The 16,430-nt window shown below is 42.2% G+C and overlaps 1 protein-coding gene across 2 annotated transcripts in view; it reads left to right on the forward strand.

Moving 5' to 3' along the window:
• Positions 1-4,427: 4,427 nt before the first annotated feature.
• The window catches only part of Klhdc10 (kelch domain containing 10), a 60,831-nt gene continuing 48,828 nt past the window's right edge, over positions 4,428-16,430 (forward strand). For both annotated transcript variants that reach the window (XM_028762602.1, XM_028762603.1), the window contains exon 1: positions 4,428-4,723. In XM_028762602.1, the coding sequence (XP_028618435.1) occupies positions 4,567-4,723 (157 nt within the window). In that variant the 5' untranslated portion in view covers positions 4,428-4,566. The remainder of the gene's footprint in view (positions 4,724-16,430) is intronic.

Raw genomic sequence — 16,430 nt, forward strand, 5'->3', positions numbered from 1 at the left:
ATAATGTCTCTAAATGGCCTAAAATTTGGCAAATAGGTTAGGCTGGCTTGTCCGTGAGTCCCAGGAAACTACCTATTTCCATCTCTTCAGCACCAGGATTTCCAGCATGTGCCACCATGCCTGGCTTATGGGGAAGTGGAGGTTGGAGTGGGGCTCTGGCTTTTATTTAGGTGGGTTCTGAGGATCAACATCAAGTTCTTACAGTTACGAGGCAAAGCCTAAATGCCTGACTGAACATGAGAGGAGGTTAAAAGGCTCCGAGAGAGGGGATGCAGATAGATGCGTGTGCTTGTCTAGTACACACTGTCCAAATGGGGCATAGTGGTGTTTGGCAAGTGGAGGGGGGAGGATAAGAAGTTCAAGATTATTCTCTGCTACATAGGATGTTCAAGCCTCGTCTGAGCTTACCCGCCCTCTCCCCCCATAAAAAGTTCTATAGTTCATTCTGTCCTCCACAGTAGGGCTGTGTGATGGCTGTTCCTGGTTGTCAACTCGAGTACACCTGGATTGAACTACAGTCCAGAAATGGAGGGCACATCCATGATCCAGATCATGAGGCATAGTGGTCATGAAAAGTTTAGGCCCAGGTGAGGTAGTACATACCTTTAATCCCAGGAGACAGATGTGAGTTCAAGGCCAGCATGGGGCAGAGCAACTTCCAAATCCAGGTTTGGCGGCACATACCTTTAATCTGGGCTATACCTCAGCTGGAGGCCTACATAAGGACATTGGAAGAAGGAAGATTCACTCTTCTTTGCCTGTTTGCACTTACTTGCCAGCACATCTATCAGAACCTACCTTTTCAGAATGCCAGCTTATACAGAAGACTAGCTGAAACACCCAGCCTCATGGAACTGAGCAACTACTAGATTCTTGGACTGCCTATTCACAGTTGCCCGTTGCTGGGTTAGTTGGACTGAAGACGGTTAGTCATTCCAATAAATTCCCTTAATATATAGAGACATTCCATAAGTTCTGTGACTCTAGAGAACCCTGACTAATGCAGTCTGTCTCTCTACAGATTACAGTTTGACTATCAACAGGGAAGAATTTTCTAGTTCCTGTATTTCCTAGGCAGAGTTTCCCACAAATCCCACTTTTGAATGAATGACTCTTTATTTTTTCAGAGTGATTTTTCAGTTCACAGCGAATTACACAAAGAGTACAGAGAGTCCACAGTCATCTCGTCCCTGCTGTGCAACTTCTCCATCTATCAACACACCGCACCTGCCAGTGTGTGGCTCGTTTGTTAGAAACAATGAACCAGCATTGACACACCATTATCAGCCAAAGTTCATAGTCTACACTATGTAATCTAGAATTGTTCCTTTGAGAACTATTCTTAAGAACCTCTTGATGAGGGAAAAAAATAATCAAAACTACTTTTTTTTGTTTAATTTGTTTGTAGACCAGGCTGGCCTCAAACTCACAGAGATCCATCATCCAGCTACAAGTGTCAATCCTTATCTATTTCTAATCTGACTGATCACTTTTCTCCAGTATTCTCCACAACACCCTACCACATCCCCAGCCATTACTCTTAGCCACTAGGCTGTTTTCCTAGCTCTGTCATAGGACTTTTTTGTATAACTATTTCCACATAATTTTCTTTATTAAATATTTGCTTCTGTAGCTGGGCAGTGGTGGTGCATGGCTTTAGTTCCAGCACCCTGAAGGTAGAGAGGCAGGTGGATCTCTGATTTCAAGGCTATCCTGGTCTACAGAGTAAGTTCCAGAGCTACATAATAACCCTGTCTTGACACCTATCCCCTCATTTTTTATGTATATATGTCAGTGCTTGCATGTATGGCTGTATGGCTGTGTACTGTGTTCATGTTTGTTGGCCACAGAGGCCAGGAAAGGAGGTTGGATTTCCTGGAATTGGAGTTATAGATGGTTGTGTGCCACTATGTTGGTGCTATGAATGGAATATAGTTCTTCTGGAAGAACAGCCAGTGCTTTTTACTGGCAAGCCATCTCTCCAGCTAACCCTCGCCCCCTGCCCCTTCCTTTGGAGTTAGTATCCCACTTTATATTTCTGGCTGCCCTAGAACATATGTAGGCCAGACTAGCTCCAATTCACAGAGATCCACCTGCCTCTACCCTCTAAGTAGCTGGAATTACTACCGTGTCCAGGACCTTTTAAAGGTTTATTTTTCTTCGTGTGTATGAAGTTATGTGCACTATGTGTGTAAAGAACTGAACTATAGGCAGTTGTGAACTGTCTGATGTCGGTGTTGGGAATCAAGCCTGGGTCCTTTAGAATGAGCACTCTCAACTGCTGAACTCTCACATAGCTCTTAACTTTAAAAAAACAAAAAACAAAAAAACAACCATTGAGTCCAGATGGTTGTTAGTTGCCATGTGGGTACTGGGAATCAAATCCAGGTCTTCTGGAAGAGTAGCCAGTGCTTTTAACTGCTGGTTAGGTCATCCCTCCAGCTATGGGTGTACAATTCTTTAGAGAAATTAACATTCATTAGTTTTGTTTTTCTAATTTTAGGACCACAGACTTTGTTTTTGGGGGGCGAGTGGGGACAGTCTCATAAATCACAGAGTGGCTTTAAACTCATTACATAGCCAAGGCGCTTGAATTTATGAGCCTCCTACATCTACCAGTGAGGTGCTGGGCTGGGGATACAGGCAAGCACCATCTCACTGGACTTCTGTTTGGTCCTGCCCTTTTTGTTCTTTAATATGTCTGGGTGTTTTGCCTGCATGCCTGTCTGTACATCACTTGCATGGCCAGCACCTGGAGGAGTTCGTAAGAGTGTCTGATCCTAGATTTGGAATTACAGATGGGTGTGAGCTGCTCTGTGAGTACTAGGAATTGAACCCAGGTCCTCAGGAAGACCAGCCAGTGCTCTGCACACATCCTTTGAACCCCTGGTCCTGTTTTTTTGTTTGTTTGTTTGTTTGTTTTGTTTTTTAGACAGGATTTTATGTAGCTAAGGTTGGCCTTGAACTTGTAATGTAGCTGAGTGAGGCTGGACTTGGACTTGAATGCCTGATCTTCCTGCCACCATCCCTCTCCAATTCTGGGATTACAAGAGTGTGCCACCATGCTGAGTTTTATACTGTGGTGGGGACTGCACCTTGGGTGCTAGACAAGTACTTAAGCAACTGAGTTTTCTACATCCCTACGACCACAGGTTTCCTTTTTTTCAGAGGTCAAACATTTCAATAAACTGTATTATAATACACAGTGGATAAAACACTTCTTTTTCTACAGAAACTGGGTGTGGGGGACAAACCCAAAATTTCATGGCGACATGAAATTTGCTCACTGGGATGAAAGAATACTTCTGGTCTCAGCACTTTCTCCTTCTCCACCCCAATCCTCAAAAAAAAAAAACAAAAAACAAAAAACAAACCAACATGTGAGGTTCTCACATGTGAAACATCAAGGGGGCCAGACGTCCATCAGATTGGATCTTTAAAGGTTTTGTTTCCCTTGAGAAATTTATGGTTTTTCCTTTTTTGGAGACAGCAATGTGTATCTGCATTTTCCCACTGTGCACTGCGCCTCTTCAAGTTCGAAGCCAAATTTTCTGTTTAATTTTGAAACGATGGGAATTTCTGATATTTACATTTTAAAATCACATCGTCCGCTCCATTTTCTGTCTTTAATTGTGTATGTTGTAAGACAATTGAGGGTTGTTTGTGTGTGTGTGTGAGTAAAATCATTTACATAATTGTCGGTCATCTATGAGACTAAATCTTTTTCTTTCTTTTTTTTTTCTTTCTTGGCAGGCACACACAAGAGTGTTATTTAAAGATCTTCATTGATGTATGTGTAGCCTGAAAGGTTTTCTTATTGGAATTTTCATTTGTGTTTCTACGATTACTCTAAGATCGAACAGTTTTCGGTATTTGCTAATCAGGTTTAAAGCTGTTTGGTCTTGACGTGGCTTATGCTGGGGAAAGGGTCCCAGCAGTGCTACTAGGAGACAAAACAAATGATGAAAGCCAGGAGTTTTTTAGATTTCATCTGACTCCTCCTCCCGCCCCCACCTCCCGTGAGCCCTTTGTGTGTGGCAACAGTCCGCAGACCGGGTCTCAGTCTGCACAGCTGCAGACAGATTTACTGACACCAAGTACATGCATCGTGTACATATGATACTTCTAAATGCAGTGCTTATGGGACAGAGTTCCTGAGCATCAATCACGCCGGGACAGCTACCATGCTTGGGAGTCTCCTCAGGCGTAGCCTCCCCGCTCAGACTTCGACTATCTGGTCTGAGCACCCAGCATCCCGGTGAAGCGGGCTAGCGCCAGGGAACTGATGCGCTCTGTGAGCGGCTGCTTATGCCTATTCTCCCCCCCCCACCTCTTTTAGCTATAGCTATGGTTACCACGTCTCTCCCCGCCTCCCTCCACCTGCCAAGAAAGAGACTGCCCATTGGTCTTCTGTCACCAAGGCGGCCAGCCATTGGTTGCTGGCGAGCCCGGCGCTCCCCCGGCCCCTGTCTCCCGGGTCTCTTGAGGAGCCCGGGAAGGAGGCTCGGCTCGCGCTGCCGGGGCAGGGGCTTGCCGGGACCGGGCTGCGGCAATCGTTAGCGGGCCATGTCGGCTGCCCAGGGCTGGGACCGGAACCGCCGGCGGGGAGGAGGCGCGGCCGGCGGGGCCAGCGGGGTTAGCGGGGCTGGCGCGGCCGGCGGGGGTCGGGGCACCGGACAGCTCAACCGATTCGTGCAGCTCTCCGGACGGCCGCACCTGCCAGGTGAGTGGTGGGGCCGCTGCCGGCGAGAAGGTTGCGGCTGCCGGGCTCTGCTGCCCCTCGGACACACAGCCGAGGACAGGGAAGCAGAGCACCAGGAAGGTGGCGTTGAGGTCAGGAGGGGAACCGGAGCACGCCTGAAGAAAAGTCTCGCTGTGTCGACAGCTCGGTGATGAGAGTTGTATTTTCTTCCCGAAGGAGAGGCTGCTGTCTCTTTGACATTCCTAAATGTTTCGCTTGTCTGGTTCCTAATCTTTCCCCCTTCTGCAGATTGGTGTTGTGAAAGAAAGGCACTGGCGTTTAGCTGTGGAAAATTATTTCAAAAGGAGTGCCAAATTAAGGAGAGGAGACGAGCAATATAGGAGTGATTTTATTTGAAAGAAAAAAAAAAGCCAACCAAGTGTATAAGAGTTGGGTATTTTGAAACGAAATGAGCATGTGTGTGTGTTGGCTAAGGAGTATATGGAAAAGAAAACCCAAAAAGATTAAGGGAAACGGTTGAATCAGTTATATTTGGGGATGTACAGAGACAGAATGGATCATGGTGTCTAGATTTTAAAAGGGGGAAATGAAAATCATGAATATAAAGAAACGAAACGATGTGATCCTGGTATCAAAACTGAAAATTGGAAAAATATATCTATTGCTATAATTTTGTGGTTTGGTCTTTGAGTTCACATGCCTTAAAAAAATAAAAAAAAGCCCAAAGTCAAATCGATATGTGTGTAAACAGTTGTAAAAAGCATACATTTACAAATTTTCAGTCTGTTAAAAGGAAGGTAGAGAATTAAATCATGCATAGAATGCCAATCATTATATTGGGCAATCGTGTTTTTTTCCCACGGTGAAGAGAATTGTCAAGAATGATGTATTAAACCTTCGCCATGTTTTTTTGTGTGTGTGTGTGTGTGTTTGTGTGTGTATGTGTGACTAGTGTTAAGTTGATTGTATCAGTGATATATTTGTTTAGTTTTGAGAACCTGATTGTTTCTGAATTGTGTTTACTATTGTGACTTGTTCTCCTAGGTAGTGAAAAATCAATTGATTAATTTAAAGGTAACAAAGGGGATTTTACTTATTCAAAGAGACAATTACTAATATTTGTGATATGGCTTTTGATGTGTGCCAGAAATGTTCATTAACCCATTTGTGCATGCAATTAAAATAAAGTTGACACATTTGTAAATAATCAAATATACCATGAGTTGGATTTGAAAAAACAGTATCAGACTGGGTGTCCTGGAATTGCTAAATAGAAAAGAAGACATCTATTTTTATTATCACCAGTTAACAACAAAACCCTAGGTTTTTGTGCATTACTAGCTTAGAAGATAAATCCCTTGGCAAGAACTATTCCCAGTTTGCTCTCTGCCTGCAATTTTTAAGTCTTTGGTCATGGATTAATTATTACCGTGAACTTCATGTGGGCATTCTCACGGTCCTGTAACATATTGGTGCAGTTCCTCTCTGTTACCACATGAGGGCAGGGTAAGCCCTGATTTCAAATAAGGGCCTGAAGTATGGCGCTATTTCTGCATTCCCGTAGCACACGAGGACAAGAGCAGCCATTTGTCCAGAGGTGAAGATAAAACGTGCTTAAACTGTGAAAATTGGAGAAGTGGAGTCATCAGTCTTCGTTCTGCTTCCTTTCTTCCAGGCTGGTATTCAGATCCTTCTTCCCACACAGGTGGTCTCCATCTTTCTCTCGTTCTCAAAATTAGAAAATTTCCGATATCTCAACAGTGTACCTTGATATAAAGAGTAAATTCTTTCATACTAATCCTTTGTTCTCCTAGGTGTTACATATTATTGCTCTTTACTTTACTTTGAACTAATTAAACATATTTTAAGTGGTAGAGAGGAATAGGATTGTGTAGGTCTGTTTTATGGCTGATGCTGGAGGTCTATCATTTCTTCCTCTTTTTTTTTTTTTTGTTTTTGTGTTTGTTTGGTGTATTAATTTTCCATCTCTTTTGACTTCTATTCTTATTTTCCAATTCATCCTTCTTTACCAAGGCTTCCACAACTTGAAGAACCTTTTTTCTTCTTTTTTACATTTCTATCTTGTGCCCAGTCCCTATGAAACAAAGCAGTACAACATGGTGGTCGTTCTGGAATATTCCCATTGTCTTTTAGGGATAGTGTCTTTTGAGAAAATTTAAAAGACAAAAATCTTATATAGCATGTAGACCAGGGTGGCTTCAAACTCAAAGAGATCTTCCAGTGTCTACCTCCTGTGTGCTGGGTTAAAGGCCTGTGCTACTGTGCCTGGCTCTCCTGTGTGCTGGGTTAAAGGCCTGTGCTACTGTGCCTGGCTTGGTGGTAGGACCTTTGCTCATCTACTTGGAGGAATCTGAAAGCTGAAAGCAGGGTCTCCTTAGCTCCCACCAGCATCAGTTGTAATTAGCTACTGAGTCTTGTTGGTTTAGCTTCTGTTGTAACTAATTCTTGTGTCGCTGTCCTTTAGGTTCACTGCAGTAGCTTTCTAAGCAGCCTTCCTGCCTCTGCTAGAACCTCCCATTTATACATCACTGATCTTTGACAATATAAATCTTTATCATCTCTGCTGACAGCCCTTTTCTTTTTTTCTTTTCTTCTTTTTTTTTTGTTTTTGTTTTTTGTTTTTTTTTTTGAGACAGGGTTTCTCTGTGTAGCCCTGGCTGTCCTGGAACTCACTCTGTAGACCAGGCTGGCCTCGAACTCAGAAATCCGCCTGCCTCTGCCTCCCAAGTGCTGGGATTAAAGGCGTGCCCCACCACTGCCCGGCTCAGCCCTTTTCTTTTAGCTTTTTTGTTTTTAAGATAGGGTCTCACCTTTGTCCAGGCTGGCCTTGAACCTTCCACCCTCCTGTGTTAGCTTTTAAAGTAGTGGCATGCAGGCACGTGCTGCTGTACCAACCTTTCTTGCTGCTTCATTGCTCTCACAGCAAGGTGAGACCCTTATCGTGCTCTAAACAGCACCACACTGTCTGCTTTCTCGCCTTGGGTTGGTCCTCCATTTTGTTCTCTGCTCTCTGCTCTGCTTCCCTCTCCACAGGAAGCCCCTGCACACGATCTTCTGAACCTGGAGGAACCCTTTGCTTCCTCCTCTTGTTTAACTTACCTCTACTGGATCTCAGCTGTAGTTTTTTTCCGTAAGAGCCTTCTCTCGCCTTTCTGACACGGCCCTTCTCCCTATACCCTCTCCTAGTATCATGCATTTTTCCTAAGGTATACGTAGCATTTGTGTGTGAATATTGTTAGGCAAGATGTACTATATTTGTGTGTGTGTGTGTGTGTGTACATACATGTATACAAATTATATCTGTATGTGTGTACCACAATGTAGTGTATTAACAATTTTTAACTAGGGACTGTAGAGAGGGCTCAGAAGTTCAGAGGCTGGTCTTTCAGAGAAGCAGGTTTTTATTCCCATCATCCCAGTATCCACCTAGTGACTTATAACCAACCACCTGTAACTCCACTTACAGAACACCTGATTACCTTTGTGGCCTCCACAGGGACCAGGCATCTAGGCAGGCAGAAAAAATTAAGATTTTTTTTTTTTAGGCCCAGCAGTGGATACCATTAATCCCAAGACTTGGGAGGCAGGTGGATCTCTGTGAGTTTGAGGCCATTCCTGTCTATGAAATGAGTTCTAGGACAGCTAGGGTTACACAGAGAAACCTTGTCTTGAAAAACTTTGTTTTCTTTTAATTTAAAAAAAGATTAAATTAATGCATTGACATTATGCGTAGGATATTAATGTATAGTGACTTGATTGCTGTGGTTTAGTCCTCCAGAGCCCCACTGGCTCTGACAGACAGATGATATCGAGTCCTTTAAAGTATCAAATACTACGTCAGACATTGTCTCAGCACAGTATTTTTGAAAATTTGAATATTGCCTTGCTGTTCTATCTTTTTTATTTCTACGATTTTTTTCCTTTAAAAATAGAATTATTTATTGTGAGTGCACTCATTCCCTTATACATGTGCCACAGTATGCATGTGGGTGTCAAAGGGCAGCTTTTGGGAGTTAGGTTTCTTCTTCTGCATTCTACTGAATGGGTCCTAGGACTAGAACTTGGGTCATTAGATTTGGCAGCAAGCTCATTTACCTGCTAAGCCATCTTGCTGTCCCTTTTCTGCTTTTTTCTAGGATACAGCAGTGATGCTGTGTTTATCCCACAGGCTAAGAACATTCTTAGGTTTTTAGTTTAGTAATTAGTAATCCTTATATATTTAGGGAAAAAATAGGGAGTGGTGCTGCTGTTTTGTAGATTAAATATTTAGAAATTCAGCTCAGTGAGCAAGGGAATTGGCGGACAGAAAACAAGTTAGTATTACATTTTAATATGTGAGTTTAATTAAGTAACTGTGTTAGTAGCTAAAAACACTTAAACATCATTGCTAACACAGAAAATGACAAAGAGGAAGATATACTTAACAGTAAGCTGGGTGAAAAATAATCGTGAAATCTTAATTTAAATGTTTTAAATAAATGTAAAATTCAAGTGGTAGAAAAGAACATGTGTTAACCAACATAGTAGTGTCTGAGATTGCAGCATGAGGAGGAGAGGCAGAAAGGTCGGGTCTCTACCATGTCAGAGCTGCATTTGGGTTAGAGGCCATCCTGGGCTACACGAAACTTTGTCTCAAAAAACAATAAAATAAAACATATAGAGAAGGCAAGTTTTCTTTCTGCCTTTGTGACTATTGGCTTCTCTCCTTTTTTCCAGAAGGAGTGTGCATTGTTCTTGAGGTGGAGCTGTTGTGTGTTTAGATTTGCCAGTAGTAGGGTCTTTATAGTGAAGTCTCCTGCCTGTATGTGAGAAATTTCACACTTAGGATCTTTATCTTGCAGGCAGATTCCTAGAAGCTCAGTTGCTAGGTCAAAGGATACTCACTATTTGAACCTTGATAAACCAAACCGTCAAATTGCTCTTTGTAGAGGTAGGTTCAGATCATGGTCTGATGACAGTGTTAATCTGCTGGTGGCTCTTGCTTGGTTCCTTTATTGGAATACCAACCCCCTTCCCATCTTTGTAATAGCAATGAATGGAACCCAGGCTTTGTGCATGCTGCTCAGAAGGTATTCCCCCAGGCCAGAGCTTAGATATTTTTTTTGTTTTTTGTTTTTTATTTGTGAGACTGGGTCTCACTCTGTGGCTTTGGCTGACCTGGAACTCACTATATGACCAGGCTGGCCTCAAACTCAACAGAAATTGTCCTGCTTCTGCCTCCTGAGTGCTGGGATTAAAACCTTGAGCCACCTGGACCCAGGAGCCCCTTGTTTTTGAGTTAGGGTGTTACTGTGTAGCCTATACTGGCTTGGAATGTGTGGAAATCCTACTTCTGCTTCTGCCTCTCAAGTGCTAGGATTACAAGCATGTATGTTATGCCTGGCTAAACTTTTACTTTACCTTTTAAAAAATGTGTACAGGTGTTTTCCTTGCATGTATGTGTCTGTGTACCGTGTGTGCTGGGTGCCCTCAGAGATCAGAAGAGAGCATCAGATCCCCTGGAACTGGAATTATTGATTGTGTTGTAAAGCCATCATCACCGAGCACTTCACTAGTACCCACTGTTTCCTTGCATCTGAAATTCTATCCCTAGGCCAGCTTAGTCCCTGAAGAGAATGGGATTACTGTTTTGCTTTGTTGATCAGTCCATTCTTTGATTATCGATGCCCCATGTTCTATTCCCGGTTTTCCTTATGTTTCCATAGCCTGTGAAATCAGCTAATTAATGCTCCCAAAATCTTAATTTTGTTTTTGAGTCAGAGCCTTATGTATTCCAAGTTAGCTTTGAATTAATACATAGCTGAGGCTGGCTTTGAACTCCTGATCCTTCTGTTTACTTCTGAGTGCTGGGATTACAGATGTGTACTACCATGCATGGCTTTTGTTGCCTAGGGTAAACTTTTGTAATTTTTTGGGCTCAAGTGACCTTTTTGCTCATCCTTTTGAGTCCTTGGTATTGGTGGTGAGCTGGAAAGCTGGCTTGGTATTGTGCACTGCTTTTACAAAGGTCTGTAGTTCAGTTCCTACACCCACACAGTGTGCACAGCTGCCTGAAACTTCAGCTCTAGGACATGTATACACACACACACACACACACACACACACACACACACACACACACACACACCACACCTTTAAAAAGAAATAGGGAACTTGAGAGATGGCTCAGCAGTTAAGAGCATTGGTGTTCTTTCAGAGATCCTGGGTTCAATTCCTAGCACCACAAGTCAACTCACAACGCAGTCCCATGGGATCCAGTGCCCTCTTCTGATAATGCAGACATACTTGCAGACAAAACACCATATACATAAAGTAAATACATCTTTAAAATAGATAAAAAAGAAGTGGCTGCAATCTTTTGAGGGTATCTTCCCCCCCCCCCATTGTTGATTTTGTCCTGGAACTTGCTCTGTAGACCAGGCTGGCCTTGAACTTAGAGATCCACCTGACTCTTGTATTCATTTCTTGATGTTCACATTTTCTGCAGCACTCCAGTCCTTTTCACATTTGCTTACTTTTGTGTGTATGTGAGCTTGGATGTGCCATTGTCGGTACTCTCCTTTCATTGTGTGTGTTCTAGGGATGGAACTTAGGTCATCAGGTTTCAAGTGCCTTTAGTTGTCAAGCCATTTTGCTGGTACCCTTTAAAAAAAAAATTAGGTTCTAGGGTAGCCAGGGATACAGGAGAGAACATGTCTTATTTAATTTTTTTTTTTTTTTCGAGACAGGGTTTCTCTGTGTAGCCCTGGCTGTCCTGGAACTCACTCTGTAGACCAGGCTGGCCTCAAACTCAGAAATCCGCCTGCCTCTGCCTCCCAAGTGCTGGGATTAAAGGCGTGCGCCACCACCGCCCAGCTTATTTAAAATTTTTATTCATCTATTTAAAAAAATATATATATATATGAATGCTCTGCATGTGTGCCTGCATGCCAGAAGAGAGCATTAGATCCCATTATAGATGTTTGTGAGCCACTTTGTGATTGCTGGGAATTGAACTGAGGACCAAAGAAGAGTAGCTAGTTCTCTTAATCTCAGAGCCCTCTCTCTGCTATTCTTTTTTCCTTATTTATTTGTTTCTATTTGTTTGTTTCTTTTGCTTTGTTTTTCGAGACAGGGTTTCTCTGTGTAGCTGTGGCTGTCTGGAATTCTCTGTGTAGTCCAGGCTGGCCTCAAAGATCCTTTTGCCTCTGTCTCCTGAGTGCTGGAATTGAAGGCCTGCACTATCACCACCTGGCTGTGACCTCAGTTCTTTTTTTTTTTTTTTTTTTGGTTTTTCGAGACAGGGTTTCTCTGTGTAGCCCTGGCTGTCCTGGAACTCACTATGTAGACCAGACTGGCCTCGAACTCAGAAGTCCGCCTGCCTCTGCCTCCCAAGTACTGGGATTAGAGGCGTGCGCCACCACTGCCTGGCTGTGACCTCAGTTCTTTAACGTGATCTTAGTTCCGTTACTTTTCTTGACACAATTTTATTCTTTAGGGCTCAAGAATAATACCAAGTATTAGGATTAAAGGCATACAATCCTGCTCGCTTGCTCTCTCTCTCAAGTTTGATTTTTTTTTTTTTTTTTTTTTTTTTGAGACAGGGTTTTTCTATGTAGCCCTGGCTGTCCTGGAACTCACTCTGTAGACCAGGCTGGCCTCGAACTCAGAAATCTGACTGCCTCTGCCTCCCAAGTGCTGGGATTTGAGGTGTGTGCCACCACTGCCCGGCTTCAAGTTTGATTTATTTGTATGTCTGCATATTCATGTGTGTGGTTGTGTGCATCTATGCTTGCACAGAGGACAAAAGAGGGCATTGGCTAGCCTTCTCTTTCACTCTGCCTTTTTTTTTTTTAATGGCAGGATCTTAGCTGAAGTTGGGGTTTCTTTTGCCTCAAGTAGACTAGAAGTAGCAAGCTCCAACGATCCGCCTATCTCCAGTCCCCTTGGAGCGGCCGTTAAGGCCTGGTATATGGATGCTGGGACCTGAGCTTTGGTCTTTATGATTATGAGTCATCTTTCTGACCCTGACTTTATTTATTTATTTATTGACATTTATTTGTTTGTGTGTATGCATGTGTATTTGTGTGGTCAGACAAGGGTCAAAGAATAATTCTTTTGGGAGTGAGTTCTCTTTTCTACCACTGGGGTTCCAGGGATCAGACTCAGATCATCATAACATGCACCTTTTACCAGCTGAGCCATCTCACCCCCTCCCATGTTTTGTTTTTGTCTTTCCCATATTAATTTACCAAACCATCTGTTGATACATACTTACTTAGGTTGTTTTTAGTTTTGACTATTAAGTGTAATGCTGCTGTGTGTACACCTGTGTACAGATGCCTGGTTATGTGCTTCCTTTAGGTAAGTACCTAGAGTACAGTTGCTGAACGGTGTAAGAATTCTTGTGGAATATGTTTAATCACTTGATGAATTGCCAGACAGTTTTCCTGAGCACGTAGAATTTTACATTCCCACTGTCGCTTTGTACATCTTCCCAACACTCGCCCTCTCACTTCTGAGTCTGTAGACCGACTGTTGTGATATGTGTGAGGTGGAGTCTTAGTTCTCTTGTTCTTTAGACCAAGTCTTTGTGTTGTCTGACTCATCCTAGACTCCTGAACTGAAGCCACCTCAGCCTCAGTAGCTGGGCTGTAGGTGTCTCACCTTCATGCCTTCTTTGTAGTTTTTGATGTGTTTTCCTTCGATGACTAACAATGCCAAGCATCTTTTTATGTGCGTGTTGACCATTTGTCTGTGCCTGTTTCCATGTTAGAGAGCTGTATATTTAAACACCCCATCCTGTTTTTAATTGGGTTGTCTTTTTGTTGTTTTAAGAGTTCTTTAGTCGGGCAGTTGTGGTGCACGCCTCTAATCCCAGCACTTGGGAGGCAGAGGCAGGCGGATTTTTGAGTTCGAGGCCAGCCTCGTCTACATAGTGCGTTCCAGGACAGCCAGGGCTGCACAGAGAAACTCTTGGAAAAGAAAAGAGTTCTTTATATATTTTAGACTTCACTCCTTTGTTTATATAATTTAACATTTATATGTGCATTTTCTCCCATTTTATCATTTTCTTAGTTGTGTTGCTAAAAGCACACATGATAAAGTCTAGTTACTTTTTCCTTTTGTTGTTCATGGTTTGGGGTGATATACAAGGATCCTTTGCCAAATACAAGGTCATAAAGCTGTACCCCCGTGTTTTCCTTTAGTGTTTTCTAGTCTTGCGTTTGTCCTTGTACTTGGTGTCAGGGTCTCCCGAGCTCTGTCCAGCCATTCTGGTGTCATTTGTTTATAGTACTTTTCTTTCACTTCTGAATGGTCCTATCATCCTTGTCAAAAAATCATTTGATTACGGTAAAGTGGGCTCATTCTGATCTCTCTGCTCTGTTCCATTGGTCTATATATCTGTTCATATGCCAGTACCATACTACTTTGTTTATTGGTACCTTGAAATAAGTTTTTTTTTCTATTTTTGAAATAAGTTTTGAAATAAAGAATTATGAGCCTTCCCATTTTACTCTTCTTTCAAGGGTTCATTTTGGCCATTCTGAGTCCCTTATGATTCCACATAAATTTGAGAATCAGTTTGGCCATCAACACAGAGCAATCAGCTAAGAATGGGCTCACCTCACTTCCCCATCTCTTTCCTGAACCAGCTCATGAGTGATGGAGTTATATGTCTGTACCACCACAGTAGTCTAGTGCTTGCTTTTTGTTTATGTTTGCTTTTATGTTATTGTTTTTTTCAAGATAGGGTCTTATTATGTAGGTAACTCTGGCTGTCCGTCCTAGAACTAACTCATTATCTAGACCAGGTTGGCTTTGAACTCAGATCTGCTTGGCACGGGTCCCCCAAACACAGGAATTAAAGGTGTGTACCTGCCTTAACTCTTGCTTTTTATTTTTTTTATTATTTTATTTTATTTAAAATCAACCAGATGTCACAACCACTGGGCTCAGAATCTATTGCCCTAACCTCATCAGCTATTCTGTGTTGGCGGAGGCCGCCACAGGGTCTAATAGCCCCCAGGCCTATACAGTATCTGTCTTCTCCCGCTCCACAGCCTGGCCCAAAAGAACTCTTGGTTTTTTACTAAGCTGTTTTTGCTTGTTTGTTTTGAGACAGGGTTTTATATAGTGAAGGCTGGTCTCAAACTTGTAAATTGAGAATGTCCTTGATCTAATTTTCTTGTCCCTATTTCTGAAGTACTGGGATTATGGGTGTGGGGTAGGTACTAGGTATTGAATTGAGTATTCTAGGTAGGTACTTTATCAAACAAACAACATCTGCTGGCCCTAGTTGGGTACTTCTATGAACATTTACTCATAACCCAGTGTGTAAATAGGTAAATTAGGTACTTATGTTTGTCCCCCTTTTTATAGTTAAGAACTCTGAGGCACAGAGGATAAAACTTGTCTGTGACCATGTAAGCTGGAAAGGTTACAGAGTCAGGCTGTGGGTCTCGGCAATTCTAAAAGTCATCCACTTGATTGGTGCACTGGGTTCTTTCCTCAGCTTGTTCCTTCCAGTTCACTCTATCACTACCACAATTTAGGTCTTTACTGCCTTCAGTTGCAGTGTATGGATATCTACACGCACACACACACACACATGAGATATAGATATATACTGTTAGTCTTCTGATGTGTTGAAGCAGAATTAATCTTGGCTAAAGCACAACTATATTTGTATTGCTTCCTACATCAAAATTCTATATTGGTTTCCTGCCACATTTAGAATCCAGCCTAGACTTATGCTATCTAAGATGTAGTCATTGAAAGTAAGCTTAGGTAGTAAAATGAGAAGTATAATGACTAGGAAGAAAATGAGATGATAAAATAATTTGGAGTTGAATGACACCTTTTCTTTTCCTTTTTATCCCCAGTACTTTCTTGCCATATGGTTTCATCATTAAATTGTCAACTTTGTTAGCTTGGATCAGGTGTATAATTGATTAAATGCTAACTATACATATCTTGGTATCACATGAAACAAATTCTTTTAAAAATATGCACATAAATCTTACACAATACTGTGGAATACTAGTATGGACCCTGAATTTGATAATTTCAAAAGAAAAATGTAATTAGTTTTAAATACATTTACATATTTAAACTATTAAAGAAAACAACTTCTTAAAGCTGTATCAAAAATTTAGGGACTTGAAATAGCCATGGTGCATGCCTTTTATCCCAGACTCAGAAGGCAGAGGCAGACAAGTGTATCTCTGTGAGTTCAAGGTCAGCCTGGGCTACATGCAAGAGGATATCCAGAGCAATCAAAGATACATAGTGAGACCTTGTCTCAAAAAAGGGCCTAAATTATGATTTTAAGTGGAACTTGTCTGAGCTTATGGGAAAAATCCTCTAGTGCACATATTGACCTATCACTGAAGATCCTCCTGCCTTAGCCTCTAGTGCACCTTGGTTTAGGGGTGTGCACACTGTGCTAGTCTCAGAAATAGATATTTCTTAGTGTACTACTTCATTCCAAAGTCATACTATGCCTAGGTATCTTGCTTACTTTGACCATATTCATAGTTCATACTTTATTTTTTGAGACAGAATCTTATGCTCAAGTTGGCTTTGAACTCATGGTGTAGCTGAGAATGACCTTGAACTTCTGATTCTCATGAATCCACCTTCCTGGTTGTCTTAACAACTTTGTCAAAGCCTATACCTAGCTAGCTATACCCTTTCTCTCTCTCTCTCTCTCTCCCCCTCTCTC

The sequence above is a fragment of the Grammomys surdaster genome, unplaced genomic scaffold (genome assembly GCF_004785775.1).
Source record: "Grammomys surdaster isolate TR1022 unplaced genomic scaffold, NIH_TR_1.0 134, whole genome shotgun sequence".
Lineage (NCBI taxonomy): Eukaryota > Metazoa > Chordata > Mammalia > Rodentia > Muridae > Grammomys > Grammomys surdaster.